This window comes from Pangasianodon hypophthalmus, chromosome 11 (assembly GCF_027358585.1).
Source record: "Pangasianodon hypophthalmus isolate fPanHyp1 chromosome 11, fPanHyp1.pri, whole genome shotgun sequence".
Lineage (NCBI taxonomy): Eukaryota > Metazoa > Chordata > Actinopteri > Siluriformes > Pangasiidae > Pangasianodon > Pangasianodon hypophthalmus.
The window spans coordinates 17,704,939-17,731,997 of record NC_069720.1 but is presented as its reverse complement, the minus strand read 5'-3'; the positions used below and the strand labels follow the sequence as shown (position 1 = coordinate 17,731,997).

Here is a 27,059-nt window from a genome sequence, read left to right as displayed (position 1 = left end):
AAACAAATCACAGAAGAGATACCTGCCTTCAGGGAGACAGGAGGCTCCATGCATCCTAGATAGAAAACATGGAGGAATGGATTTACTGGATTGGAGCTGGATCATTAAACACTGAAAGAGCATATTGAATGTGTATGCAGATCAATGAAAAATAATTTCAGTGTAAATACATTGCTAAAGAAAAACAAATTTACACATAATGTATATTATTATGAATACCTTAATTTTTGATTATTTTGAACTAACATATTGCTTAATACTGGTTAGCATGTTTGCCTCGCACCTCTAGGGTTGGGGGTTCGATTCCTGCCTCCGCTCTGTGTGTATGGAGTTTGCATGTTCTCCCCATACTTCGGGGGTTTCCTCCAGGTACTCAGGTTTCCTCCCCCAGTCCAAAGACAAGTAGGCTGATTGGCATTTCTAAATTGTCCGTAGTGTGTGAATGGGTTTGTGAGTGTGTGTGTGTGTGTGCTCTGCGATGGGTTGGCACCCCGTCCAGGGTGTCCCCCGCCTTGTGCCCCAAGTCCCCTGGGATAGGCTCCAGATTATCCCATGACCCTGAGCAGGATAGGATGGATGGATATTGCTAACTACATGTAGAATTGTATCCTACAGCACTACAGCACTTAATGTACCTTAGATGGAAAGAGTTTATGAATTATTGATTCAGAAACAACATTGTAGACAAGTTTTTTTTAAAGAGGATAACACAACAGTAAGGTCATTTTAAAAAAATTCATACATGTATTGATCAATTTTGTCAGTATATTTAAGGAATCTGGAAAATAAGATAATAATAAAAAGCTGGAAAAATAACAAGCTAATAATAATATGATGCTTTACTCATAATAATGAGATGTTTTCTCCTAATATTGAGATGCTAATGCTGATTGACCAAGCTGGATCATTCAAATCTCAACATTTCCACACCAAAAAGTGTTATGTTGTGTGTATCTATAGTTAAGCATACGCGCAGTTCTAGTTATAATAATTCCCTGTGTCTACAATGAGCCAGTATTCCAGCACGGCTCTGTGCCAGGGTTTACATGGAGCTGTTGTGGATGAGCTATTATCATCTCCATCATGCTGCTGCTCTTGGGAGCTCCATGATTGTGTTGGAAATGCACAGTATGGGGAAGCCATCTGTGTACCTACCATTAGCTCACCAATTTAGCTCACAGCTACGAGGCCCGTCCCATCAATAATATCAAGGACAAAAAAAAAAAGTCAAATATGTCAAATACAATAAATATGAAATAGTGATTAATAGTATTTGTCTTGAATCTTTAAAATGCATTTTAATGGACACTATTTTCATTCATGTTATGTATCACGTGACAACACAATCTTTGATGAATAAATTAACGTTGATGAAAGAATATGGAAATTCATTAGAAATAAAATAGTGAAAATAGAAATTCAGGCTACACGATGTTGAAGAAAAATTTTATATGCAGGACGATAATGCTATAAGTTGTGTAAAATCAATTTAAATCATAATTGTATATGTATTTATATATTTAAAAACTGAAAACCTAAAACTTTGACTTCTCATAACTTCTTGAAGTATTAAAATCATTTGGTTATCGCAAGCCCTAGCGATATGCATTTCATGACATTTCGATAATTTCTATATATTGTGCAGCCCTAACAGTAATGTATACTTTTTGGGCCAGATTAATGGTTCCCAATTCCATCCGCTAGTCAGTTCTCATTCAGGACAGTGATGACGAGCACTTTGCAAACTTGGCTACTGGTTCTAATCATGTAATATAATTGTTAGCCTAATGTTAGCTACCCTATTAGCAAACTTGGCCTCTGGTTTTAATTGCATAATAAAATTCTTAGCCTAATGTTAGTTATCTTGCTAGCAAACTTGCATACAGGTTAGCCCAATAGCATAGCCAAACCAATGTTAGCTTTTTTAATGGTTAACTTGGCTACTGGTTTAAGTCACGTCATAGTTTAATTATTAGCCTAATGTTAGGTACCCAAATTTGCACACAGATAAGCTCTATTAAATTCAGATCCAGTGACTGGGAAGGCCACTGAAGAACATTGAACTCATTGCCATTTTCATGAAACACGTTTGAGACTTTTGCTTTGTGACATGGTGCATTATCATGCTGGAAGTAGACATTAGAAGATGGGTAAATTGTGGCCATGAAGGGATGCACATGGTCAGCAACAATACCGAAATACGCTGTGGTGATTGATTTGTATTAACGGGCCCAAAGTGTGCCAAGAAAACATTCCCCACACCATTACACTACCTCCACCAGGCTGGACGGACTGCTGACACAAGGCAGGCTGTTGCCAAATTCTGACCCTACCATCTCAGCAGAAATCAAGATTCATCAGACCAGGCTACAGTTTTTCAGGTCTTCAGCTGTCTGGTTTTAGTGAGCCTGTGTCCAGTGCACACTCAGCTTTCTGGTCTCGGCTGACAGAACTGGAACCTGACATGGTTTTCTGCTGTTGTAGCCCATCTGCCTCAAGGGTTGATGTGCATTCTGAGATGCTATTCTGCTCACCACAATTGGTCAGAGTGGTAATCTGAGTTCTGTGAGCTCGAACCAGACTGGCCATTCTCTCTTGACCTCTCTCATCAATAAGGCGTTCCTGTCTGCAGAACTACTGCTCACTAGATATTTTTTTCTTTATTGCACCATTCTGAGTAAACTCTAGAGACTGTTGTGTGTGAAAATCCCAAGAGATCAGCAGTTGTAGAAATACTCAAACCCTGGTCGTCTGGCACCAATAATCATACCACGGTCAAAATTACTGAGATCACATTTTTTCCAAATTCTGACATTACCCGAAGCTGTTGGCCCATATTTCCATGATATTATGCATTGCACTGTAATGATTGGCTTTTTAAATAATTGCATGAATGAGTAGGTGTACAGGTGTTCCTAATAAAGTGCTCAGTAAATGAAGATCTGTAATTAAACTAAGAGCCTGGTTGAAAATAAATACAGTGATGTGCAGGATCTTCATAAAGCAGATCGAATTTATACACTCAGTGTGATTAAGTGAAATGTTGGTCTATTAAATATAACCACTAAACTATGACTTAACAGACATGAGAAATGAAGCTGTGAATTCTTCCAGTGAGAGCAGAGAAGCAAATGTACAGTATAGATGAAAAAAAAAAACAGTTTCCTCTTGTGCCTAAATGACTGAGTTTACATAAACATGTAATTTTCTAGGAAGGAAAAAATAACATATTGTTCCTTGTATCTCTCAACATCAAATTCCATTCCTTCTCCAATTCAGGAAATACTGCATGCTAGTAAATGATGTACAGCACATATTCATATCTGGTTTTATATTCATCTCAGTGTAACATATTCATGTAAACATGCCCCAAATACAGTACTTACATAACAGGTAAATTAAACTCTACTATTTTCATTGGTGTAATACATCAAAAGATATCAGTCTGCTACAAAGCTATGTTGTAACGTTATTCAGTTTTACATTAACACAGTGTATTCATGAGCAATAAGTGCTAAAACAAACATTAGGTACATGCATTAATAACCATAAAGAGAGCAATACAACAGAAAATATACATGGAAGTATTATATGTTTTCACCATAATATTATGGTTTACTGGTCGCTGCTTATGTTTGCTGAAATTGTGGAATTCTTGAAAAAAATGATAAATTATTAAATATTTAAATTAAAAGTAATTAATTTATGTAGACTAGCAATTTAAAAATAAATACCATATTATATAACAGTGCACGCTAATTAATAACATAGATAAACTTTGTAAAATTAGCTTCACAGTAGTCTAAAGTGATCTACTTCTTGCTCTTTAGGAATATTCACCACTCAGACTGCCTCTCTCCTGCTGATCTGAAACCACAGCTGTGAAAGGCAGGACTGCTGGTCAATTCACTGATCCCAGGTCAAGGGTGGGGTTCCTGAAGCAGCTCTTCTCACTGCATCAGACAGCTGCCACTGGGGAGGAAGTCGTGAACATACGTGACCACGGCTTTGGACAGATAGGTCATAGAGCCGTAGCTGCCACTGGGGGCGCTGTCATAGAAGAAGTTGCAGATTCCTGTGGCAGGATCTTTCTCCAGGAAAAACTCATTGGCCCCGCTAGATTTCTGTAACAGGAATGCACTGGTTGACTTATAAGCCGATGGTGAAATTAGTAGGTACACTATTAGTTGGCATTAACCTGTTCAACCCTAGATTGCTGGCTTGAGGATTTACTGTAATCTGTTCATGATATTATGATATTTACTGTGAGCTGTTAATTAAATCAGCCCTTAAAAAATCTCTGAAGACTATTTGTCCATTTAAACTTTAACGCTAACTACACGATGCACAATGATATCTGATCGACTGAAAATATATTGACTGTAGTTGTAATTTTTAATTTTTTGTCATTATGATAAAACTAATATAAGATTATTCAGACTATTCTAGCTTGAAATGGTCTTTTTCTATAAGCAGGTAGTATGTTGCTTCTTTCTATAAATAAATGCTTAAATTAAGCAAAAATATTTGGCAAGCTTATAATGAGGAAAAACGTCTATAAATAGCTTTAATAATCTCTTATTTGTTCTACTGTAATCTGATAACATTTGAAATATTTAGATTGATTAACCTATATTAAAAGATATTTTTTGCTCTATATCACTTTCTGTATTGTAAGAAGTCTGGATCACAAATGACTCTTTATTTGACATGAAGCCACTACATATAATGTAAAAGCCTTTATAGCCTATATAATGTACTGATAGAGAGCAATTTGGGACATAGCCAGACAAGAACATAAAATAAGGATAACTGCAATGAAAACTATACCGTATATAAAAACTGCCTTTTACAAAGATAGTCTGCTAGACAATAAAATCATTTCATTATTTTCAAGCAGCATGAATCCTTCCAATTCTAATAAATCTAATTTCTATTCATTAAATAGAGCTCCTGAGTCAAGATGCTGAAAATTGCATACATCCGGTTCTAAAGGTTAAAGAGGCAAAAATGTTATCTACTGTAACTAAATGTTGTCAACTAAATAACTAGATTTTTGAATGCCAGTGTATAGGTGGTTTCAGAGGCAGCAACATGCTTATTAAAATATAGTTGAGTCCAAAATCTTGCATCTCCACTGGTTTCTGGATAAAATGGAAAAATGTACCTCTATTTTAAAAAAGAAATAGAAAAAAAATCAGAAATATTATTTTGATATTTTCAATATTAATGTCTTACCATATACCTTATCAATTTGTGATTTTGTGATTAAATCTTTTTTTTTTTTTTAATGTCTTGTTGGTTTCATGACATCACTGAAAGGGTATGCAAACTTTTGCACTGTATATCTTAAAAAGGTCTGTAAGTGGAACATTTCTCCACTGTACCTGGTCCTGCAAGAAGAGTTCATTCGCCATCTGAACAATTCGGTCGATGTAAATAATTCCACCGATGCTGGGGATCTCCATATCAGCCACCAGGGTGAGCACCATGATGGCCTCCACCAGCAGCTGCCGATACTCAGGCTGAGGAACGTGGTTCAGCACAGACTCCACATGCACAGCAAACTTGATCTCTCCCTCTGTCATCTAAAACACATGCACACATGGGCTTGCAAACTTCAGCCTCTTCTAACAAACTTCTCTTCGTGTCAGTTAACAACAATATAAACAATATGGATGCAATATAACATATACTAAAATCCCAGTGGGTCATGAAGTGTGCGCAAGTGTTTCCTGTACCTCACGGGTGGTAGAGGAGGGCAGCACGTATCCTGCGATTGAGAGGCCGTGGCATTTCTGCAGGATCTTCCACACTTTCTGGTAGAAGCCCATGGGCACTCGATTAATAGCGCCATCCAGGCGGCGTCTCCTCAGCCACTGCCCCTGGCGCTCTTCCCACTGCAGGCGTGGGTCTCCCGTACCTGTAGGTGACATGACACCACTGGGGGTCGACGGACTGCTACACCTCTGCATCACATATGTGGAAACACACACACACACACACACACAAATTAGTGTTTATCTGGGATAAACAATTCAGTAGGAAGGTCAAAGGAATGGTGACACCAGATGAGAAGCGGGCCATATTTTGAAGTGAATAAATGCCAGTTTGAAAGCAATGAGAACACTCTTCTCACAAGTAAAGTTGATTTTTGATAATGCAAGGGTGGGGACCTTACAGACATCCTTGTTGCCTGGAGTTTCCATTAATTTGTCAACCCACAACATAAGCAACAAGCCCTACTCTGTGTATATTTCATGTCACTTAAGCAAAATATGTGAAATCAGACAAAGCTCATGCATATCATAGGCAGTAACAAACCGTAGCAGTTTGCTTTTCATGTTGCTAATGTACGATAATAAGCATGAGGCATGACAAAAGTGATTACCGTGGAGCGGGGGGATGTGACATTACTGCCTGTTGAATAACCACCAGTAAAAATCTATGAGACAAAAGCAGAATGTTTGCCAATGGAATGATGAATCCATGAATATTGTAATGTGAAAACTCCTTCAACATCTGTATGCAATGGACTCAACATTGCTTTGTGCATTGCAACTTATGATGTCTGAAAACTGTAAGACAAAGCGGTTAAAAACAACAGATATGTGGATGAGATGACACAATACAGTTCAAACATTCGGGATAAAGAAGAAGGTGAGCGAGTTGGGACCAAGCAAATCATGGTCATGAACTGCAATGGGTAGTAAAGGTGTAATAAATAAATAAATAAATAAATAAATAAAACTTAGCATGGGCTATACCAGGGGTTCTCAAAATTTTCAGCCAGGGACCCCTTTATCTGTAAAATATATTCCATATGCCCCATCAGTGAACATTTTAGGAACTTTTCAAATACTCATTATTTAAATGTGTACAATAATATTATGGCTATGTATTAGAGCCATCAGGTTTTTATTCCTGAATTTCCACCAACAGAACACATTAGGTCCAAGTTGGCATTATTTATAGGATTAACTGTTTTGGGGTTATGGATTAAAAATTTAATTCAAATGACCAAACAAAAATCTGTAAAAAATCAATAATATATATAAAAACTTTGATAATGGTCATTTGTGATTCACTGTAACAATTGAAAATAATCACACAAAATCATGCTTCACAAACCCTGGACACCACAGTGAGAACCACTTTGAGAACCACTGGTGTATACAAAGTTTTCAAACTCCAATCTTAGATGGACACAATAAAGAACACTCATGTAATTAAGAATGGGGTTGGTAGGTAGCAAACTCTGTTATCTGAATAAGCATGCCCAGAATGAAACACATTTACAAACTCAACCCACGCTGATTGGTCTGGAGTCATCCAGCTGCAAACAAATAATGTCAATGTCATTTAAAATTGAAGAAGCACAACATTCTTTACATATTTACCATTGGGTGTATATAATTAGCTTTACAACAGGTTGTCTCCTTCTCACCTGTTTGATTTCACACTTCAGCTTCCTGATGCCTGTGCGTTCTGTTTTGGTGGCTCCTGTGTGTCCGAGCTCATGGATGGATATGGCTGGACTGGTGGTCCTGGACTCAGTGGGATGCACTTACACAGAAGAAACAGAGAATAATAATACTAATAATAATACTAATAATAATAATAATAATAATAACATACAAAGAGGAGACCATATTCACTTTCCACTTAGGCTTAATTTGTTGAGCCACTATCATTTCTATACAGATCAGCAGTAATCAGACTCACCGCTCCTCTCCACTCCAAACTCTTTACCGCTCAAGATGTGATGGAGCAGATTTTTCATGTCTGATGGACTGAGGTTCATCAAACCTTCAGATGCCTCCTCACCTATCAGGAAGTATTAGTGTGATGACTAATTCAGAGTGTTTCGCATTAAAAAAAATTCAGCATAACAAACAAACATTCGCTTAAACAAAAAAAAATCAAGCAATCAAACAAGCAAAAAAATTCACTCAAACAAAACATTCAATTAAACAAGCAAACAAACATTCAGACAAACATTCAATCTGTCAAACAAAGAAATAGTGAAACATTCAAATCACACTAACAAATTTTCAAACAAACATACATTCAAACATTCAGTCACAAAAACGTTCGATCAAACAAACAAACCTTCAATCAATTAAGATTCAATCAATCAAACAAATATTCAATCAAAGAAAGATGTAACCAAACAAATATACATACATGCATAGCATTTTAAGCAGTTGGCCATTAAGGGCCCAACTGAGACTCCTAACAGCCCTGGATTTGAGCTCATGACCTTTCAGTCACTAGCACAGTCTTTATCGCTGATAGGCATCTTTACCTGAGCACTGGAGACTACGAGCAAGCTCGGTGGCCATCACCTGCATGATGAGGCCTATCCTCAGACGCAGCATGTCTCCGAACAGATTCGGCTGGGAGCGCACATACATGGCGAGGTACACCATGATTTCCTGTATGAAGCACGGGAAAGATGATTCCCAAGCTAAATACTCTTGTCTCTATTTTGACTGTCTTCTGTATGGACTACAGGAACAAAAAGGACTCAAAAGCTAAGAGCTTAATCTATTTTTATGATCTTCAGTATAGAGTACAAGAACAAGAGTCATGCCCTAAAGATTCATTTTTCTATTTTTATGGTCTCCAATAATGGAGTACAGCTAGAATATAAAGGGCCATAACTTCTTTTTTATGTGCATTATCGATTTTCTATTTTATAGAGCAAATGGGTTTTAAACAGAGAATATGAATTCTAAAACAGAGATTTTGTTTCTGGTATTGTGCATGCAAGTATATTACACTTAGTAACATATTAAAGTAGAAGTTTGAGAAAATTCCAATTTAGACAAATTTAAATTTAGCCCACATGTAGCTGATCAGCCAAGACATGTCCAGTGTTGGTTTCTTTAGTTGTGCACTATCACTAAGAAGCTAATTTAATTAACAAATAATGAGTCTTCAACTAAGTCTATCTCACCCAAAATGTTTGTCAGACATCAAACATGTCTAGTCTTATCAGTACATTTAACGTAAGTAGCAAATGATATACATTTATGTTTCTGTAGGTCTTAGCTTTACCTGGGTAAGTACCGCAATGCTTATATCCTGACCGCTGGCCTCATAGATCAAATTATTCAGTTCTTCAGGTGGGAGAGGACTAAAAGAAAGGATAAAAATGGCTAAATTAAGTGGTAGAATAAGAAAAGAAAAGCATTAAAGCTAAGTATCCGTAATGATCTTTCAATGGCAAGATAGTGTGAAGAAGTGCACACTCACACAGTGATGACTTTCTCCCTTGGCTCTGGAGGAAGACCCACTGTCAGCTGCTTTTGATGCGAGATCAGATCAGTACAGGCCTAAGGATGAAATATAGGTTAGTTGTAACATGGCTAGGCAATTGTTGTGTAATAGAGGAGACTCAGTTAACAGGTAAGAATTGGTCACAACTAAATTTCTTACCTCAGCCAAGACCTCCACCTTCTTCTTCAAGATGCCCGAGATGTACCGAATAAGTCCCCACTCTTTACATGCTCCAGCCTTGATGTAGAGCTCCTCAAGCAGAGTGCGCACTGTGGCTCCCTTCTGCCCAGATATATTCACCATCCACTCCGCACCTCTGACCACACCGCAACCGGGCCATCGGAAAATCAGAGATTCATTTAATTAGCATAGAGCAACAGTGATTAGGATGCTAATCATTCTATAATTAGAGTTGATTATATAAACAGGTATGAATGCCTACTTCATAGCATAGAGAATATAAAGAATATCAGCCTGGTCCTGTAATGTGGGGCATTCCTTCAGGTGATTCACGAGTGCAGCAAAGTCTGTGTTGCCTTGAGCATCATGGGGCAGGTGAAGGTCTAGAGCAGGAGCCTAGTCAAACATTTTCACACATCCAAAAATTAATTAGTGACACAACTCTCTGTGATACTGAACGTTTATTTAAGCCTGAAGTGCTATTCGGAGGGGATACAGTTTCCAGGCTGTTCCAATCATGGAATCTTTACCAATATGCCAGTTCAGACAGAATATACAGTATATTAGCTAGGTTTATCTACTGGTCATTTTATAGAAGGTGTAATATGGAGTAATCTTTCTGAAAAAAAAGTCACTGATAGGAGGAATTCACACAAGACTAAAATTCCAGAGATACTCCAGTAATAATTACATTACCCCACCTCCCCAATTAAAATGAGCTCAAACTGAACAGGGCTTTAGTCTGTATATTGTTGACCTCAGAATTCTGATTTCATGTATTTCGACTTGCCTTGTGGTGTTGTTGAGGAGTGTGGTGTTGAGGATGTGGGAGTTCCAGCAGGTTTAGAGACTTCCTGTGTTTATTCATGATGGGAGCCACAGGTAAATACATAGACGCCTCTGAAAAGCACACAAAATTGTGTCTGAAATAGCGGGGGCATTAGGAAGAGAGCTGTCCTTGAAATGAACCCTTCGCAGAAGAGCGTACAGCATGTTCTGTCTTGTTATATTCACTCCGCTTTTTTAATTAACGGAGAATCCCACTGAGAATACTTCTCAATTACAGGATATGAAAATCCTACCACCCAAGCGAGAGAATATAAATCTCATATTTAAAAGCCATTTTAATACGCTACAAGGGATATCATAGATAAACAAGGGAGGAATAATGGTTTTGGTAGGCAACAATTAAGTCTTACTAGGCATGTTGTGGCCCTGAACCTGAGCCATGAGGGTCAGGATGTCCCTGGTGGTGTGCTCAGCGCTGAAAACATGGTGCTGCCCCTTCTGGATGGGAGGGAGTTGTGACTTTGTGGCTGTGCTCTGCAGGAGGTGGGCAAAGTACTGGTCCAGAACATCTTTGGAACCTCCTAAAAAGGAAATACAATAACAAAATGACTCGAAACCTTCCTCTGGAAAGTGAGTGGGGGAAATGCATCACTGGTCTTAACAGACACTTTGTCATGTTTATAAGCAAGAGCTGTGGAACCTGGTAGTCCATAATAACACTTTCTAGTGGAGAGATCTTCATATCTGTCATTTTGAATTGAGGATATTTTTTCACATAAATGAGATAACTCTCACAGATTAATTGAAAAACCATTCAAGCCAAGTCTGCAATGGCTGGAAGTACATGTGCGAGCCACTTGATTGGGATATCCTGTATATGATGTACTGTATCACAACTCCAATACAGAAACTTCAAGGTCATAACTTCTTGTTGCTTGATCTATCTAATATAATTGATAGCGATCTAGTAAGGACGTAAATGGATATGAATAAATTATTTATATTGAACAGACAATGTGTATTAAACAGATATAAACTGATACAGATGCTTTCTTTTTGCCTTTTGCAGGAAAGGCTCACAAGGCATCTGATTGAGACTAGATATGTGTATCGGGAGCCCACACAACAAAAGAGTGTGTTAGAGTGTAAGGTACTTTCATGCAGGCGCGGGTGAGTTTTCAAATACGTAACTCAAATAAAGCCCACATTTATTAGCCTGAATGTGCAGCGATCATTAATAACCGCCTGGGGTGGGTCACAGTGGTTTAAATTAGACTAGTAGTTTGTTTATATGTTGAGAAAAGAACCAAATAAATTTGTTAAAAATGATCATGGTCAAGTGCAAACAAAAAAAATAACGGAACAAGCAGGATAAGAAAAGTCCCGAGTAACATGAGGAACACTGTCAAGTGCTATGAGGAACTGTCACAGCCAGAATTCACAGATCATGCTGGTTCTGCTTGTATTACTTCCTCTTTTTTTCCAAAGTTTTTCAGAGTGGTAGGCTTCATATTTACTGTCTGGTTTAGGCCACACCCACTTTGCTTTAAATCCGAATACAAACACATACAGTATATGAATATTTGGAGCATTAAACTGATACTGATACAGATAGTGGCACTGCGTTACAATAAAATGGACACTGGAGAGAAAGCCATTGTTCATCTCTCCTTATTACTTGCAACCAAAGATGTCTTCTTTTTGCTGGAAAAGTGGTGTGATGTGATGGAATGCAGATAGAGATATTTTTGAACTTTTTTAAATATTTTTGAATTTTTTAACAAAGAAAAATAATGACATATTTTAAATAACTAAATACTGTATATAGCAATGCTCCTTTTCCTCCTACTTTCTTTTTGCAACCAGTTTTTTGTCAGACATCAGAAATAAAAAGGGAATTGAAATACCACTAAGAAAAACGAAGATCTTTACCTTCATCGTCTTCATCTTCATTGTAGTCATCCTCTTCATCTTCATCTTCATCTTCACGGTTCTCCTCTGAGTCAGCGTCCATGAAGCTGAGCTTGGTGTGGAAGGAGGTAGTGAGGAATGTGGAGAGGTTTGCCATCTGAACTCTACAGGCCAGAGAAACAATGTGAAGTACTGTAATTTTGTTGAACATGGAAATCAGCATGTATGTCCACTATAGCACTATTTCCTGACCTCACGCCTGCAAAATAGCCACCCTGAAGCTTTCTCAAAGTGGACAGGATGCAAGGGTCGATGCTTTCACCGTCCTCCACTACAACAACAGGAAAAAGAGAAATCTTACATTCTCATTTCAGGTGGATTTCAGTGCAACATTTTAAAATCTACACATGTGTGCATGTATCTTGACTGTAAACTTATTTCACTATTACCCAGCATGCTTTGTGTAATCGGGAAAGTGAGCGTGGGTCTCCCGGTCATCCGCCAACAGGAAGAGAGGTAGGCCAACTCGGTCCTCAGCATCTCCACTATCATCTGATTATCCAGAGCCAGGTAGAAATGATGCTGGTCAATGAACTAAAGAGAAGAGAAAAGATAAAATCATTATTTATTGTTTTTTTTTTGTTCCACTTTCAGCAATAAGCAGTGTTACTAAGTGAAACGAACATGAATTAGGGCTGCACAATTTATGGTAGTTTAATCATTTTGGATCAAATAATTATATTATTTGAGCATTACTATTTAATTAATCATCCGTGATATTGTGAGTCAACATTAAATATCTGCTTTATTTTTTCATTGTCATACATTAAAGAACAAGCTTCTACATTTAAAGGAATGAAAACATATACATTATGATAGAAAAGACTGCTTATTATTGTTTTAAATTGATCAAATGTGTGCTAAAACTATTTAGTTGATTATATTGGCCAAATAATTATAATAAATAATTGTGATCAATTTTTTTTATCAATTTATCCATCATTGAGAAGCCTGAGAGTGGATGAAAATAAAATATAACCATTATACTAGACATATTTCATGAATGATACTTAGATTGAGAACATTAAAAATTTCTCTTTACCTGTGGGGTAAAAGTGTAGGTACGATTCCTGATCTCATAGAACTTGGAAGTCCCAAGAACACCAATGTGTCGATACGGCCGCCCAGTCAAATTCAGCTTCCTACAGTTTCCTGTACATATAAACTTTGCTTGAGTGAAGAGTTAGGTGTGTTGTGCGTAATGCACATTTGCAGTCCTGGAGCCTCATACATACTGTAAATGCTGCGTATGCACAAAACGGATCTCAGAAAAAAGTGAGCGTCATTTCCCACACACACTTCGGGATGTATAAAGAAATACTTAACAGGAAATTGTGCGTATGTATGCAGCATTTTGGAGACAGCAGGTATTAAGGACATCCATGGTAAAATAAGTGTGCTGAATCTTTACCCAGCTTGACGTAGATGTGGCTCAGAATACGAGCTGGCATGATTCGGATGGGCTGGACTTCAGACACACTCTGCACCTCAATTCCATTACACTTCAGCAGTGCCTTGATCTCCTCCGTCTCTGCTACTACACTGACTAAAAAGAAAACACTGATGTGGAGAACCTGGCTGTTTGAACATAACCGCAAATGTGTGCATTTGGATTTAGAATTTATGCTTCTAAGGTTATCCCAAATCCCACTTGCAGAGTATTATCAAATCATCAAACATTCTGTATGGATAACCACAAGTATTTTTTTTTTTTTTTTACCTTGGACAACAACATCTGGTTTGAAGCCAGTAGAGAACCTTCTGTTTAGAGGATCTATCTCTCCAGGAGCAAGAAAACCCTGGTTGGAGAAATAAGGAAACATACATATATATATATATATATATATATATATATATATATATCTATATATATTTTTTTTTTTTTTTTTACGAAGAATGATAGTGATGAATTTTTTTTTTTTTAAATCTACATATCATGCAGGGCAGGACTACACAGTTGTAAGGCAATATATTAAGCTTGAGAGCTGCTGTACCTCTTCTAGCAGGCTGCTCAGAATGTAGAGAGATTGTCCCCATAAGTGAGGCAGCTGGCCTGTGGCTACACGGTCCACACTGTGAGGATTCCTGTACTCATCTTCAACCTGAAACAACATAACCACACACCTCTTTTGCAATAATAATAATTTTTAAAAAGCCCATACTGTTAATTCTACTATGTTTCAGCACTGGGTTTTCCAGTTCGTAGGATACACTGAGCTGCCAGTCTCAAGTACATAGAATCCACACAAATACGTACATAGAGAGAGAGAAAGAAAATTCCTATGCTTATATACGTAAAAGCCAGTTACAAAATGATCTGAACTGAATTTGAGTCACACACTCTCACCTTGTCAGCAGGTACAGCGTAAAGCTCAGGCATCAGCCGGATGCCGTGTTTAGCTCGGATCAAGACACCCTCCAGAGCCTCTCTGTATTCCTGCACCTGACCAGTTATAATAGTGTTAATAATAATAATAATAATCACATACTGCCCCCCCCTTGTGGACACGAACAAACATTACCCTAACATTAACTCATCCATAGGCATAGTCACTATTGTGCCATATTCTTTCCATTTTTTTAATAATAGTGCTTTGCAGGATAATTTTTATAACCACATCCTGATTGATACTTTTCCAGAACTTTGGCCCAGTCTTGTTTTGACAGCTCTGTGGTCTGTTTGTTAAGGTATGTTCTCTAACAGGTCTATTTATCCTGAGATCATGTTACACTTTTTGCACACAGATCGCACATCTTGCACACAGATCAACTCCATTCAACTACATTACGTGACAGCTGATGGCAACGGGTTGCACCAGAATTAACTTAGGGGTTGCACACCAACCACCATTTATATGTATAAAAAAAAAACTTAATTTATATGTATAAAAAAAATCATAATTCCACAAAAAAAAGCCATAATAAAGGCCATGTTTCAAATGTTTTTTTGGCTGGTAGATACAATGACACACAAAGTAGACATAAAAAGACACAAAGTGAACTCGTGAAAATGCATTTTTGCTCATGCTATCTCCTTTATACTGCTGCCACCCCAGTGAAAGCACATAAATGTGGGCAAAGGATGATGTGTATACCTGTACACGATCGCCATTGAAAACACCATCCAGTATGAGATAAGTCCAAAAGACTGGCCATTCACATTCAATATTCTCAAACAGCTTCAGTTCTGCTGGGTCATAATGAAGCCGAGAAGGATCCTGTTACCACAGTATGGAAACATGGCATCATCATTATATAAGCAACATTAGATTTTTACACAGAAACAAAAACAAGAGAGACACTTTCCTCTCTGACTGATCCATGGAAAAGATTATGTTTACATGTATATATGCTACTATATGCCATGTATACTGTATATGCTACTGATTGGCATGTCTCTGACTCTCAACCTTACCACAATTATATAGAGAGTAAGATATATAAACTATCTAAATACTTATGCTTACCTCTTTTGGGGTCTTGTAGCCATCTCTAATAAACCGACAGCACCCGTAACGTCCCTACAATTTGTTGAATCACAAACTCAGTTGTGTTAGATTCAAGCACATTTACCTAATTTTTTACATTTAGCTTGTTTAACACTTTAACTAGTCAGAATCCAAATATCACAATCCAAATGTTTTAATGAGAAAATGTTGTTAACTCAATCTTCAACTCATGCAGAATAAAATATATTAGGGATCTGTATATAGATCATATATGATAAGATTTAGATTATATACTATATATGATAAGTTAGTCTTATTCGTGGAACTCCAGTGTAAAAATTCATAACCTCACCAAATAACTTTTCAGATATTTACAAGTTTGAGATTTTGTGACGTCTCATCTACCCAATGTTCAGATCATCAATACACAAAGAACACTTAAAAATATTGTACTGAAATTATTTGAATTGTAATTATTTATTTCCTGTGCGCTGAAATCCTGATGTTACTTATTTTGTTTTGTTATAGTACATCTGTTATATTGGATGGAGATAAAACACAAAGGAAGCGTACCTGCAGCTTGGAGATGATCTCGCTCTTAGTGATGTTGACCAGGTCAGCGTCCTCAACTGCAAAAGCAGGGAAGGAGATAACCGAGAGCAGACCAGCATCGATCTCCTTAGATGTTGAGGCTCGTGGCAGCATGGAGCACAGGATTGACTGGAATCATATGATCATTTATGAATGATGTAACAGTGCCAAGTGAAAACAAAACCTTCTCTTTCATATAATAGTTCATTCATTGAGCAAGTTCCTCCTATATCTCTAACCTCAAAGCAACAAATGACAGAGAATTCATTTTTATTTTGACATAAATTCCAAAATGATCCAAAAGTTCAGTGGATTACCTGGCAGTGCTCCACTTCATCGGGTAGAACGTGGATCACGGATTTGGGGCCTCCATGAGCTCCAAACAGGTCAAGTTCATCAATGGCCTCCAGAGCAGCCTAAAAATACATTAAATATATAAAAAACACTGGTAAGTCTGACATTATGATTGATTAAATCCCAATGCAATTTTAGACATACCAATACATATCATTTCCCTTTTTTCTGTTATAATTTATTTTTGTAAAATATAAATTTTTTTAGCATTTTATTATTTATTTGTAAAATGTTGACAGCATTGTTGACACCATTGACACCAATAGTTTCTATGCCTCCACCACTAGGGGGTAGCATCCAGTTCTACTTGTTTTTTAATGCAGCTCTACTATATGGCTCTCTGGCAGAAGCAAAATATTGGGATATATTGTATACGGTGTATCATGCTATTATATTTTGCCACATCAGCATACATCATGTAAGAAATAAAATAAGACATAGTGTGCAGTTAAAAGAAAATAATTAATGACGGGGTGCTGTGAACTGACTCAACACCGAGTGGAGTTATTGTAACCACCCTGAAGTGGATTATTTTCCAATAGCAGCACCTGCCATAGTGTTTTAATCATCTTATACTACAGCAATTTGCCAGCCATTTAAAATAAAATTTTAATTTTATTAAATTAAAGAATGACATACCAATACATATATGAGTTTACAGGTGCATTTAATGTTATGGAAGGTCTGCTAAACTGCTAGAAACAATTGTTCCCTCACCAGCCTCTTTTAATTAGACAAAAATATGCTTCTTGTAATGTAATCGAGAACCAAAAAGCTCTGAAGACTTCACTGTGTCAGAAAGTTACAGCTTTACCTCTGTTACAAAGTACTGACACTGGAAACTCCTTCCAAAAATGTTAAATAAATGTCTCTTTACAGAAAACTTCACCACATCTATACTACAGTTAATCCATTTATGTGAAGCATCTACCATGTGTAATTTATTACTATGGATAAAATATTAGAAGGAGTGCATTAATACAAACCTGTGATTTGACCAAAACTTCTGGCCAATCAGATTTGAGAATTCAACAGTGCTGTGGTATAATTATATATAAATATACAATAAATTATGATACAATATCCAAGTACTATTTCTGGAGCACATAGTAAATGTAAAGTGATCCAACATCCAGGTTCTTTGTATGGCATTTTTTTTTTATTTAGTTTCATGTTCATTCATTCAGTTACTTAAAGAAACAAAGAACTGGTAGAGAACAGTGTTATTTCTACTTGCTTTATCCAGTACAGATGTCAATAAACTGGAATTGAAGCTGACATTTAAAACCAGTGTGCTGGAATGCAGAGTCAAAACCGCAAACATGTTTCACACTAATGAACTGCTCGGTATTGTGAAGATTATCACACACACCTCAGCAGACCCTCGCTTCACCCTTCCTACCTTTGCCATTCCAATAGAGCTCCCATTTAATTCAGCAATCCCCTGGTTGGTCTTGTCTCCTCTCTCCCACATGCCATAATCCTACAGAAACACAAACAATGCTGTTATCCACCCGGGTGAATGAAAAGCATAATGTGTTTAAGAGTCCCACTTACAGCGACTTTATAAGCAGCTTCAATGTAGAACACCAAGTTCTGGATAAAAGCCACCTCATCCAGGTTCGATATGATACGCAGACCTGGAACAGACATAAAATCATTGATTAGTGTGTACAAATAGGAGAAAAGACTTCACAGAAGCAACACGAGCCAAGAAGTGAGGATTCAATTAAAACTTGTTTAAAGCTCAGTAATGAGCCTGTAAGTCTAAATGTTTGGTTAGACAGTTTTAAACTTTTAAAGGTCAGGGGCCGGGACTGTACAGCCTGCAACTTGTATCTGAATCACCAAAAATGACAAAAATATTGCCCTTTAAAACAACAAAGTATACGCAATTTATAAACTAAAAATTGATTTCTGTTTTAGTTTAGTTAGCGAATTTAGTCAAAGTCAACAAAAAGCTTGTATTCATTTTAATATTATGATTAATAAGATATATGACAAGAAACAAATGGTCTATTGATCTTCTAATTAGAACACGTTTGATAACATTTACTGGTTTAACCCAAGCCTTTAATGATACAGGAGACAAATGGCGTAATTGTAACATGCTTGCAACTGTGACTTCATTACATGCATATACCTCACTTCTCCTTCTCTGTCTGAAAAAAACAGGAAATATGCACAGTTGTGCAGCATACCTTTCTCTCCACTAACTGTTTTCAGAGCTTGTGCAAGCTACTTCTGTGCAAGATTGTGAGAAAGCACTGAGGCTACCTGCAGTATAATTCTAACACCTGTTATATTTATACAGAATCTCTTTTCAGAGGCTCTCAGACTGTTAAGAGCAGCAAAAAGTGGCAGCACTGCGGCACAAAAGACGCACACACTAATTTTCGCCCATTCAAGAATGAGCTGCAATCGACTCAGAGCACATAAAGACATTATGCTTTTTAAAATCATAGAATTGTTGTTAAACCATAGTAACCATAATGGCATATTAATCATGGTTACTTTTTTTTTTTTTTTTTTAGTGGCGTTACAGTTGATCCACGCAATGATACCCATGTGCCGCTTTGCAGGTACAGTTGTAACATGGGAGTCTTTTTGGTTTCTGTGAAATCCTACAGTATTTTCTGACAATATGGGGAAACTTGCACATAATAAAAGAAGTAAACATGTACCAGATGTTATGTGATAAGTAGGACCACTGTTAAGTAATTTTACTCAAACCAAATATTACAGCTGTGCTGGCTGTCCCCTACTCTCCCCAGGGCTCAGTTTGAGAGGAGATGTACAAGGACACAATCTCCATTTTAAAAACAAACCAACCTTTTCCATCCCTTTTACACTGCTATTATTATGTCATATCACTTAATATCTCTATTACCGATAACCTTCATAAAAAGCCAATTAAACACTACAACCAAAAAAAGCTCTGATTACTGAGCTTTTTTTTATAATTTAAGATATAAATTATAATTATTTCCCCACCTGGTCCGTTGTTTATTACCACCATATTTGTGCACATTGACCACTGATACGGTGAGACTAGTCGCTGTTAAGTACCAATAGTTTCATGACATAATATAGTAATAGCTGCTTGATGTCATAACACATAGCAGGCATATAATTAGAGGTGAAGGTAGAAAAAAACATGAAATAATTACTATGTATGTACGGATGCTGTGGAGAATTTTTTTTTTTAGGTGACAGAAACCTAAAGAGCAGTAAAGTGCAGTAAATGCCTTTTTTCTGAATGCATTTCTGAGCCTTTACAATGTGTCTGTTTTTTTGTTTGTTTGTTTGTTTGTTAGTTTCTGATACATCTAGATTATTTACACCCTTTGCCTATCAATCTGGTTTTGAATATCCATTTGGTTTTTAACCCTTTTGCCTGCACTTAAATGTTGAAAATTTAAAATAAACCCCGCCCTTGATTCCTACATTTCTCAGATTGTACAGCCAGTTACAGGAAGCATTTGCTACCAAGCTTAGTATTAAAGTACCACAACTGGTGTATAGTAGCACTTTAGACAATCCCTTTCTTGTTGTTTAAAATATGAATATTATTTATTCATGGTTTTACATTCATTCTAGAGTTGAGGGCAAATATTTGCAGTCTTAATATAAATTAAATGTCTTTCTCTTCTTCATTTGTCCTACAAGTATACAAACATTTGCACTCAACTTTAACTACATATCTAAATTAAATAGACAAAATTAATTAATTTCTCTTCTGGCTATAAAAAGCTCGTAGCATGCAGGTTTGTGCTCACCGGAAGCCGTCATCTGTGCCAGCATCAGCAGATACAATGACGTAGCATCTACCTGTAAGTGCCCCCACTGGTCGTCCCCAACCACCGTTGCACAAGTGGATGTGTCGTACTTGGCGTGCAGGCAGTCCTTGGTGCTCTGTGTGTGTTTAAACTTCTCCACCTTTTCCATCTGCCATGCCCACATGACCATGTTATGTTCTTTATGTTCTTTATATACATATATATATATATATATATATATATATATATATATATATATATATATATATATATATATATGAGTGTAATCACCATAGAACTAGTGGGCCTTCTCAACCTTACCTGTCTCATCATGCACTGCAGAAGTCCTCGCATCAGCTTGACCACAGTCTGTGGAATTAACAAACATGGTTAAAGGAGCAGTTTGTTATCTTTAGAGCCCCGAGAGGCAAAGTGCAGTTGCAGTAAAAACACTGAAAAGGCTTCCAGTCTCCCCCCAACCAGTCTAACACCCTCTATATAAAACATATTTCTTGTGAGTTGCCTTTTGAGGAAAAAGAGCAGAGCTGAGGGGTGGGGCTAATTTCTGGCCCAGAAAAATGTAAACAAAAGGCTTGAATCAAAAAATTAGTAAGATCTATTGCCTGGAAATCAGGTGAACAAACGTTTGTACTGTTAAATTATATTACATAGCCCTGGACCATGCAGTGAAAATTAGGGGTGGACGATATGACAAACAATATCATATCACAATACGTGCATTGCTATTGCAATATTATTACAAAATTAGTAAGATTATTTAACACTAAAAAAGAGGTAAATAAAACAATTGCACAAAATTTGACAATTTATAGTTTACAGTTTTAACCACTGAGTACAAAATTGTAACATCTAATCAACTGGTTTCAGTTAGAGTTCATAATTGAATTAAAAACATTGACATTACCCACGATATCTCAGAAAAGACTACTGTGACACAATATTGAGATCATATCATCATATTGCCCAGTCTTATCAGAAATGCATCTTAATAATGGAACATCATATTTTAAGATTCAGTCACCTGTTCGAGCTCATAGGCCTTGGCCTTATCCTCGTCACGGTCCGCATTCTTGCGATAGGCCATTCCCAGACCCCACACTGCCAGGATGCTGTAAACGTTGTCCCTGACCCAGGCATCTTTCTGCTGTGCACTGGCCGAGAGCAAACCTGTCACTGGATTCTACACAACACATACACACACGTTCCTCCTGACTCACCAAGATGCAGCAAGTAGGAAACAGAAAATCTAAAATGAGCAAGACTTTTAATAGGAATGAACGGAAACCCCATGCGTGACCAGATGTGGCATGGTTAATAACTGACATGCATTATTTTGCTGAAAAATGATTTCCCTTTGTTGGATGATGTGAATTCATGGATTCATCAAATCACTAACAAGAACACTTAACTGAAACAGGATGCACAAAGCCCACTATAAACCAGTGTATTAGGGCTGATTTGCATTTTGTAGCCTTCTATGAGTCTGTATCACAAAAGTCAGTATCTCAGGAACAAATGATTACATATAAATTATATACTGCGCAACCCTATATCATGGATACTTTTCAAGATGTTTCACAGGATAACTTTGAAATAAACGTCATTTCGTTCCAATGTATACAAGCTATATAGAGGAATGACAGGAAAAACCTCACTTGACTTGACTTGACTTGATGTTTGTCATCTTGTAGACTATTAACTAGCCCGGGCAAGTCTCTGCATCGTATAACTGCACTGCATTCTGGAAATCTGAGTCCAGCGTTTGCTGTATCTACAGTGTCTGCATTGGATTTCTCATTCATATGACATGGAACGTTGTTGGAAAATGGTGACTAAGAATAGAAATTCTTGCTTTTTTTTTTTTTTTTTTAAGAGCTCACACAGCAAAACCTGACTGTTATCCCTTATGTTGGAAACTATTTCATATTTTTTTCCACCCTGTGACATAATAACAAATTAGCACCACAGTCCATAAACACATCACAAATGCTGCAACTGCAATTTAAATGTATTTAATGTTTCAGGGTGAAGTTTTCCTTTAAGGTTTTATGTAGAAACATAGCATATAGTTTGCTTGCAAGTAAAAAAAAAAAAAACTAGAGCTTTTAACTGAAGGTATTAGATGTAGGGATGAAAAATGAATATTTTTTTGATCAAATCTAGTCTGAAATAGCTCCACTGTGAAAGACAAACAGCTCTGCTCTGTAAAGGAATTTCTGTGGCTGAGTTCATGTAAATCTGCTCCTCAGTTCCTCATCAGAAGGTGACCTTTGTCCAGGCGCTGTTTATTTTTGGATCATGGCTCCAGCTGATATCATCATTATCATATAACAATAATGAATAATAATGTTGTGTTTAAAAGATGCACGTGTTCATGCAGTTACAGAAATCATTCCACGTGCACTAGCTGTTTAAAGTGCTCTGTTCAAAAGGAAGAAGTTCACAAGAGTTGGACTAGGCCTGTTATAAACAGGATTAAAGTCAACTTGCCTGGTAGCACAGGATGGTCTCATGGACGAGTCTAGAGAACGCATCCAGTCGCACTCCTGAATTGCTCCGGCTCCGCATCTTCAATTATTTATTCTGTCTGCTCTGATCATCCGAGCACTGCCCCAAGAAACTACAGCTCTCTTCGGTCTCTTTGGAGAGCAGATATGTTTTAGTTGACCTGTTACTTCATTGCTGATAATCCTCTAAATGCACACGGCCAGGAGTGCAAGGAATGAAGGCAATCCAATCAAGCATCACCTCCCCTAAACAAAGTACTGTCATCTTTTTTTCAGGCTCTCAGAGCAAATATCCAGCATCAGATTAATATCCAATCCGCAACATATCGGCTTTTCCCATTTCTTGACAACGCCTGTGAAGACGTTTTGCAATAGGCCAAATAACGAATTTGACAGTGACTCTTATTGTGAAGTACGAAGAAAAACCCGGAAGTGCCATTTTTTCTTTTTCTTTTCTTTCTTTTTTTGGGTTGTTTTATCTGTATACGCCTGCTTTATTACACCAGAACTATTTATGAACGAATCTAAAATATGTTTGAAATAAACTAGTGTGTTTTATATATAGTTAAATATATGTATGTAGGCAGGTTCAAAATAAAAGTCCGTCTGTATACATTGAGGCGGCGCCCGATAACTTCACTTCCGGTTCAAAAGGGGAAAAGCGGCCATTTCCGTCGGCTTCATGAGTTCTTTTAGCTAGCTGTTGTGTTGTGTGTGTAATTTGGCTTTCATTCAGCATGTCTTATAAATTAAACGCCCTTTATAGCGACTCATACGTTGATGTAAGTCAGTACAGAGACCAGCACTTCAAGGTAAGAAGCAGAAAAGCGTTTTATCTCGAAATGAAGCATCTTTAGTGGACGCTGCAGCTTGCTTGTGTAGCAGCTAACGTTATATGCAGTGTTTGTTGTAAATAAAGATAGCCAAATGATTATATGGCGCAGTATCAGATGTATTTAACGTGTTTCTATACAAATAATTACCCTCGCTGAAAAACTAAACTAATTTCCAGACGGTTAGTTTAAAAGTATATGACTTCCTTTTCTTGGAGTTGGTCTCAAATTCAAAATTGTTGTGTTTCTGAGATACTTCCTTCAGTGGGTTGGTAATTCATATATATTCATATGCTAATTACCGTTTAATTTAATTATCAGAAATAAAGAATTGCATCATTCTGGTATTTGACAATAATAAAAATAAATTCAGAAGAAAACGGATTATTTTAGTCAGGCAGCGATACCGAATAATATCGCGATATTTCAGTCCTGGGATTTAAAGCGTCAACCCTTAACTCAGTGTTGCAAACTTTTTTCAGGGCAAAGGAGCTGATGCATGCTTAAAAGCTCACTAGAAGTCGCCAAATGACGTCATGTATTAAGTCAGTGAACTGTCATGATCCTTTACATATCAAAATCGTCTTGCATGAAGAAGGAAGATGTAATGAGGAAAATATTAATTATAACTTTCTTGTAGAAAGAGAAAGTCCTTGGTCATGGCACCAGGAACTGTTTACATTTTTTTTTGCTTACGTCTGCTCAAAAATTTGCTAAATTTAGAGCAACAAGAGCAACCCTGCCCTAACTAGATGACTTGCAAGGAATTTTGTGATTTATGAACCTGATTATTTGTAATTCATAAAACTGTGCTTTCATTGTTGGATTTATGCACTGATAACTTTAACTCTGTACTCCTAAATAAAAGACTTCTAACTTCTGACGTCTCTTCCTTCCAGGGTAATCGGCATGAGCAAGAAAAGCTGTTGAAACAAAGCAGTACGCTTTATGTTGGGAACCTTTCTTTCTACACAACAGAGGAGCAGGTGTATGAACTTTTCTCCAAAAGTGGTGATGTGAAAAGAATAGTCATCGGCCTCGACAAGATCAAGAAGACCGCGTGTGGGTTTTGTTTCGTGGAGTATCCTTTCTGGATCAAACAAGGCTGCAAATGGTTTTACTAGATATATGAAGCTGTTTTAAAAAGAACAGCTCTTAAAAGACTACATGTTGGTCTTGATCTGAGCTGGAATAAATGGACTAACAGGGATACATCATATTATACCATCTATGACACCTTGTGGTGTAATGCATTGCTCAACTCCTGTTTTTATTATTGAGCTATCAATAGATTTTAGATTTTATCCATCACATCTAGTATCACAACCGTGCTAGGGCTTCATAAAGGGGCCGTGTTTTGATTCACTATAACTAAGTCCAAGTTAATGGCTTAGAGATGGCCAAAGGAGGTAAGCAGAGAGAGGCTGTGCCGTGAAAGCGTGAGTGTCATTAACAGTTATTCTATGCATGGTTTTACTCGCATCAGACGTGTTTTAGCTGGTGTCTACCACTTAATAGTATTTACAACATTAATCACAACTGCCGGACAGCTTGTGAGTTAAGGGCTATATTTAGATCAGTATATTGAAGATTTAATTGATTAATATTCCTTGAACACTAATAAACATATGGCTTGTTTGCGTCATGGTCTAAATACTGCTATTATTTCTATACACTATACTTTGTTGTGTTGTGGTGGTGTGCGTTCCACACCTGAGCTGGCCAAAATGCATTTCATTACAATTTACATCTGGGTATAATAATAATAATAATAATAATAATAATGATCAAGTTGAATTGCATTATAATCCTTAACACACCTGTAAGGTACTACACACGAGCCGATGCTGAACACGCGATGAGATTCATTAATGGAACCAGACTGGACGATAGAATCATCAGAACAGACTGGGACGCTGGTTTTAAAGAGGGGCGGCAGTACGGTCGGGGCAAATCAGGTGGTCAGGTAAGGATATGATAAACGCTCACTCACTGACCACTCTATTGGGAACACCTGTAATCCCGCTCATTCATGCAGTTATTAAATTAACCAATCATGCGGCAGCAATGCGATGCAGGGAAGAGCTGCAGTGGGCGCAGAACTGAACAGCTGAAGACTGAAAACAGACCAGACAACATTTGTCCAGTGAGCCTGTGCCTGTTGTAGCCCATCCGCTTCAGTGTTCACCCTGTTGTGCATTCTGAGATACGTTCTGTTCACCACAGCTGTGAAGAGTGTTTATTTGAATTGCCGTAGCTTTCCTGTCAGCTCAAACCAGTCTGACTATTCTCCTGACCTCTCTTGTGAAGAAGACGTTTCTGCCTGCAGAACCACCGCGCAATGTATGTTTTTTCTTTTTTTTTTTTCTTTTTTTAACACCATTCTGCGTAAACTCTGCAAACTGTTGTGTGAAAATCCCAGGAGATCAGCAGTTTCTGAAATACTTAAACCAGCCTATCAGGCACCAACGTCCATGCCATGGTTAATGTCACTGAGATCACATTTTTCTAATGTTTGATGTGAACATTAACTGAAGCTCTTGACCTGTATCTGCATGATTTTATGCATCATGCTGCTGAAAACTGCATGAAATGAGCAGGTGTACAGGTGGATAGTGAGTGTATATTTTACCTTTCCTTTTTGACTTGTATGCTACCATTACTAGTTTGTTACAGATTTAAGAATGTCACTTGCAAGACTTGAGTTTTTCACAGTACTTTCAGCTTGGTGTTTTTTTTTGTTTGTTTTTTTTTGTCTCTTCAGGTGCGAGATGAATATAGACAGGATTACGACCCTGCACGAGGTGGATACGGCAAATTAGCTCAGCTTCAAAGGGGCTCAGACGGACATCACAAATTTTAGTCATTCTTAATTAACAGGGACATTTGAAAATGAAGAGGAGGATTTTTTTTTTAATGTTAATGTACATACAAACTACAGCATATTCGGAGGTTGCACAAAGGAAATGACCATCTCTACGATTTGGTGAAACAGGCTGATGTGGTATACTGGGGTTACCTTTCATTTTTGTAATAAACAATAAGGTCTTTTACCTTTCCTTTATTGTCTGTGGCTAATTCTATTATCTGAATCATTGCAGGGTCTTGCTGCAGTGTCAAACCTTTATAATTATTAATGTATGGGACTTGAATGATGTTTGGCACATTTCCTAAATACCAAGTATTCCCAGGTGGACCAGGACCCTTGCCAGGATACAGTGCTTGCTGAAGATGAATGATTATATTTTGCTCACTATGAAATTAGGGAATGTTAGTCTGCTACTGAGTGGAACAATCACC

General features: G+C 37.2%; 2 protein-coding genes across 6 annotated transcripts; one reads left to right on the top strand and one right to left on the bottom strand.

The window, feature by feature from the left end:
* Positions 1–3,031: 3,031 nt before the first annotated feature.
* phka2 (phosphorylase kinase, alpha 2 (liver)) lies at positions 3,032–23,329 on the bottom strand. 5 transcript variants are annotated; one of them, XM_053238086.1, is made up of 32 exons: positions 22,910–23,329; positions 21,441–21,627; positions 20,720–20,767; positions 20,399–20,567; positions 18,177–18,259; positions 18,022–18,102; positions 16,583–16,681; positions 16,248–16,394; positions 15,693–15,746; positions 15,321–15,443; positions 14,573–14,668; positions 14,220–14,327; positions 13,946–14,024; positions 13,637–13,771; positions 13,268–13,377; positions 12,615–12,759; positions 12,418–12,496; positions 12,187–12,329; positions 10,665–10,835; positions 10,256–10,365; positions 9,728–9,861; positions 9,445–9,601; positions 9,262–9,341; positions 9,064–9,142; positions 8,309–8,438; positions 7,726–7,827; positions 7,448–7,566; positions 7,313–7,336; positions 6,392–6,445; positions 5,742–5,969; positions 5,388–5,588; positions 3,032–4,124 (listed from the first exon to the last, which is right to left on the bottom strand). In XM_053238086.1, exons 2-32 carry the CDS (start codon positions 21,501–21,503, stop codon positions 3,951–3,953), a joined length of 3,525 nt encoding a protein of 1,174 aa, XP_053094061.1. In that variant the 5' UTR covers positions 21,504–21,627; positions 22,910–23,329; the 3' UTR covers positions 3,032–3,950. The 5 variants fall into 5 exon arrangements, with proteins under 5 accessions (XP_053094061.1, XP_026771745.3, XP_026771765.3 ...); XM_026915944.3 differs by having other exon boundaries at positions 21,441–21,599; XM_026915964.3 differs by lacking the exon at positions 6,392–6,445 and having other exon boundaries at positions 21,441–21,599.
* A 250-nt stretch (positions 23,330–23,579) lies between these two features.
* Positions 23,580–26,818, top strand: ncbp2 (nuclear cap binding protein subunit 2). Its single transcript, XM_026927203.3, has 4 exons — positions 23,580–23,738; positions 24,659–24,840; positions 25,587–25,725; positions 26,524–26,818. Exons 1-4 carry the CDS (start codon positions 23,664–23,666, stop codon positions 26,620–26,622), a joined length of 495 nt encoding a protein of 164 aa, XP_026783004.1. The 5' UTR covers positions 23,580–23,663; the 3' UTR covers positions 26,623–26,818.
* Positions 26,819–27,059: the final 241 nt, after the last annotated feature.

Bases quoted from the DNA above. Each gene is read 5' to 3' on its own strand.
- phka2 (XM_026915944.3), bottom strand. From the start codon at position 22,987: ATGCGGAGCCGGAGCAATTCAGGAGTGCGACTGGATGCGTTCTCTAGA. The intron at 18,260-20,398 runs GTGAGCACAAAC...TGTCTGTTCCAG, and splicing joins GGCACAGATGACGGCTTCCG to GTCTGCGTATCATATCGAAC. The intron at 18,103-18,176 runs GTAAGTGGGACT...GTGTTTCTGTAG, and splicing joins AAGCTGCTTATAAAGTCGCT to GATTATGGCATGTGGGAGAG.
- ncbp2 (XM_026927203.3), top strand. From the start codon at position 23,664: ATGTCTTATAAATTAAACGCCCTTTATAGCGACTCATACGTTGATGTA. The intron at 24,841-25,586 runs GTATCCTTTCTG...CACACCTGTAAG, and splicing joins TGTGGGTTTTGTTTCGTGGA to GTACTACACACGAGCCGATG. The intron at 25,726-26,523 runs GTAAGGATATGA...TTGTCTCTTCAG, and splicing joins GGGGCAAATCAGGTGGTCAG to GTGCGAGATGAATATAGACA.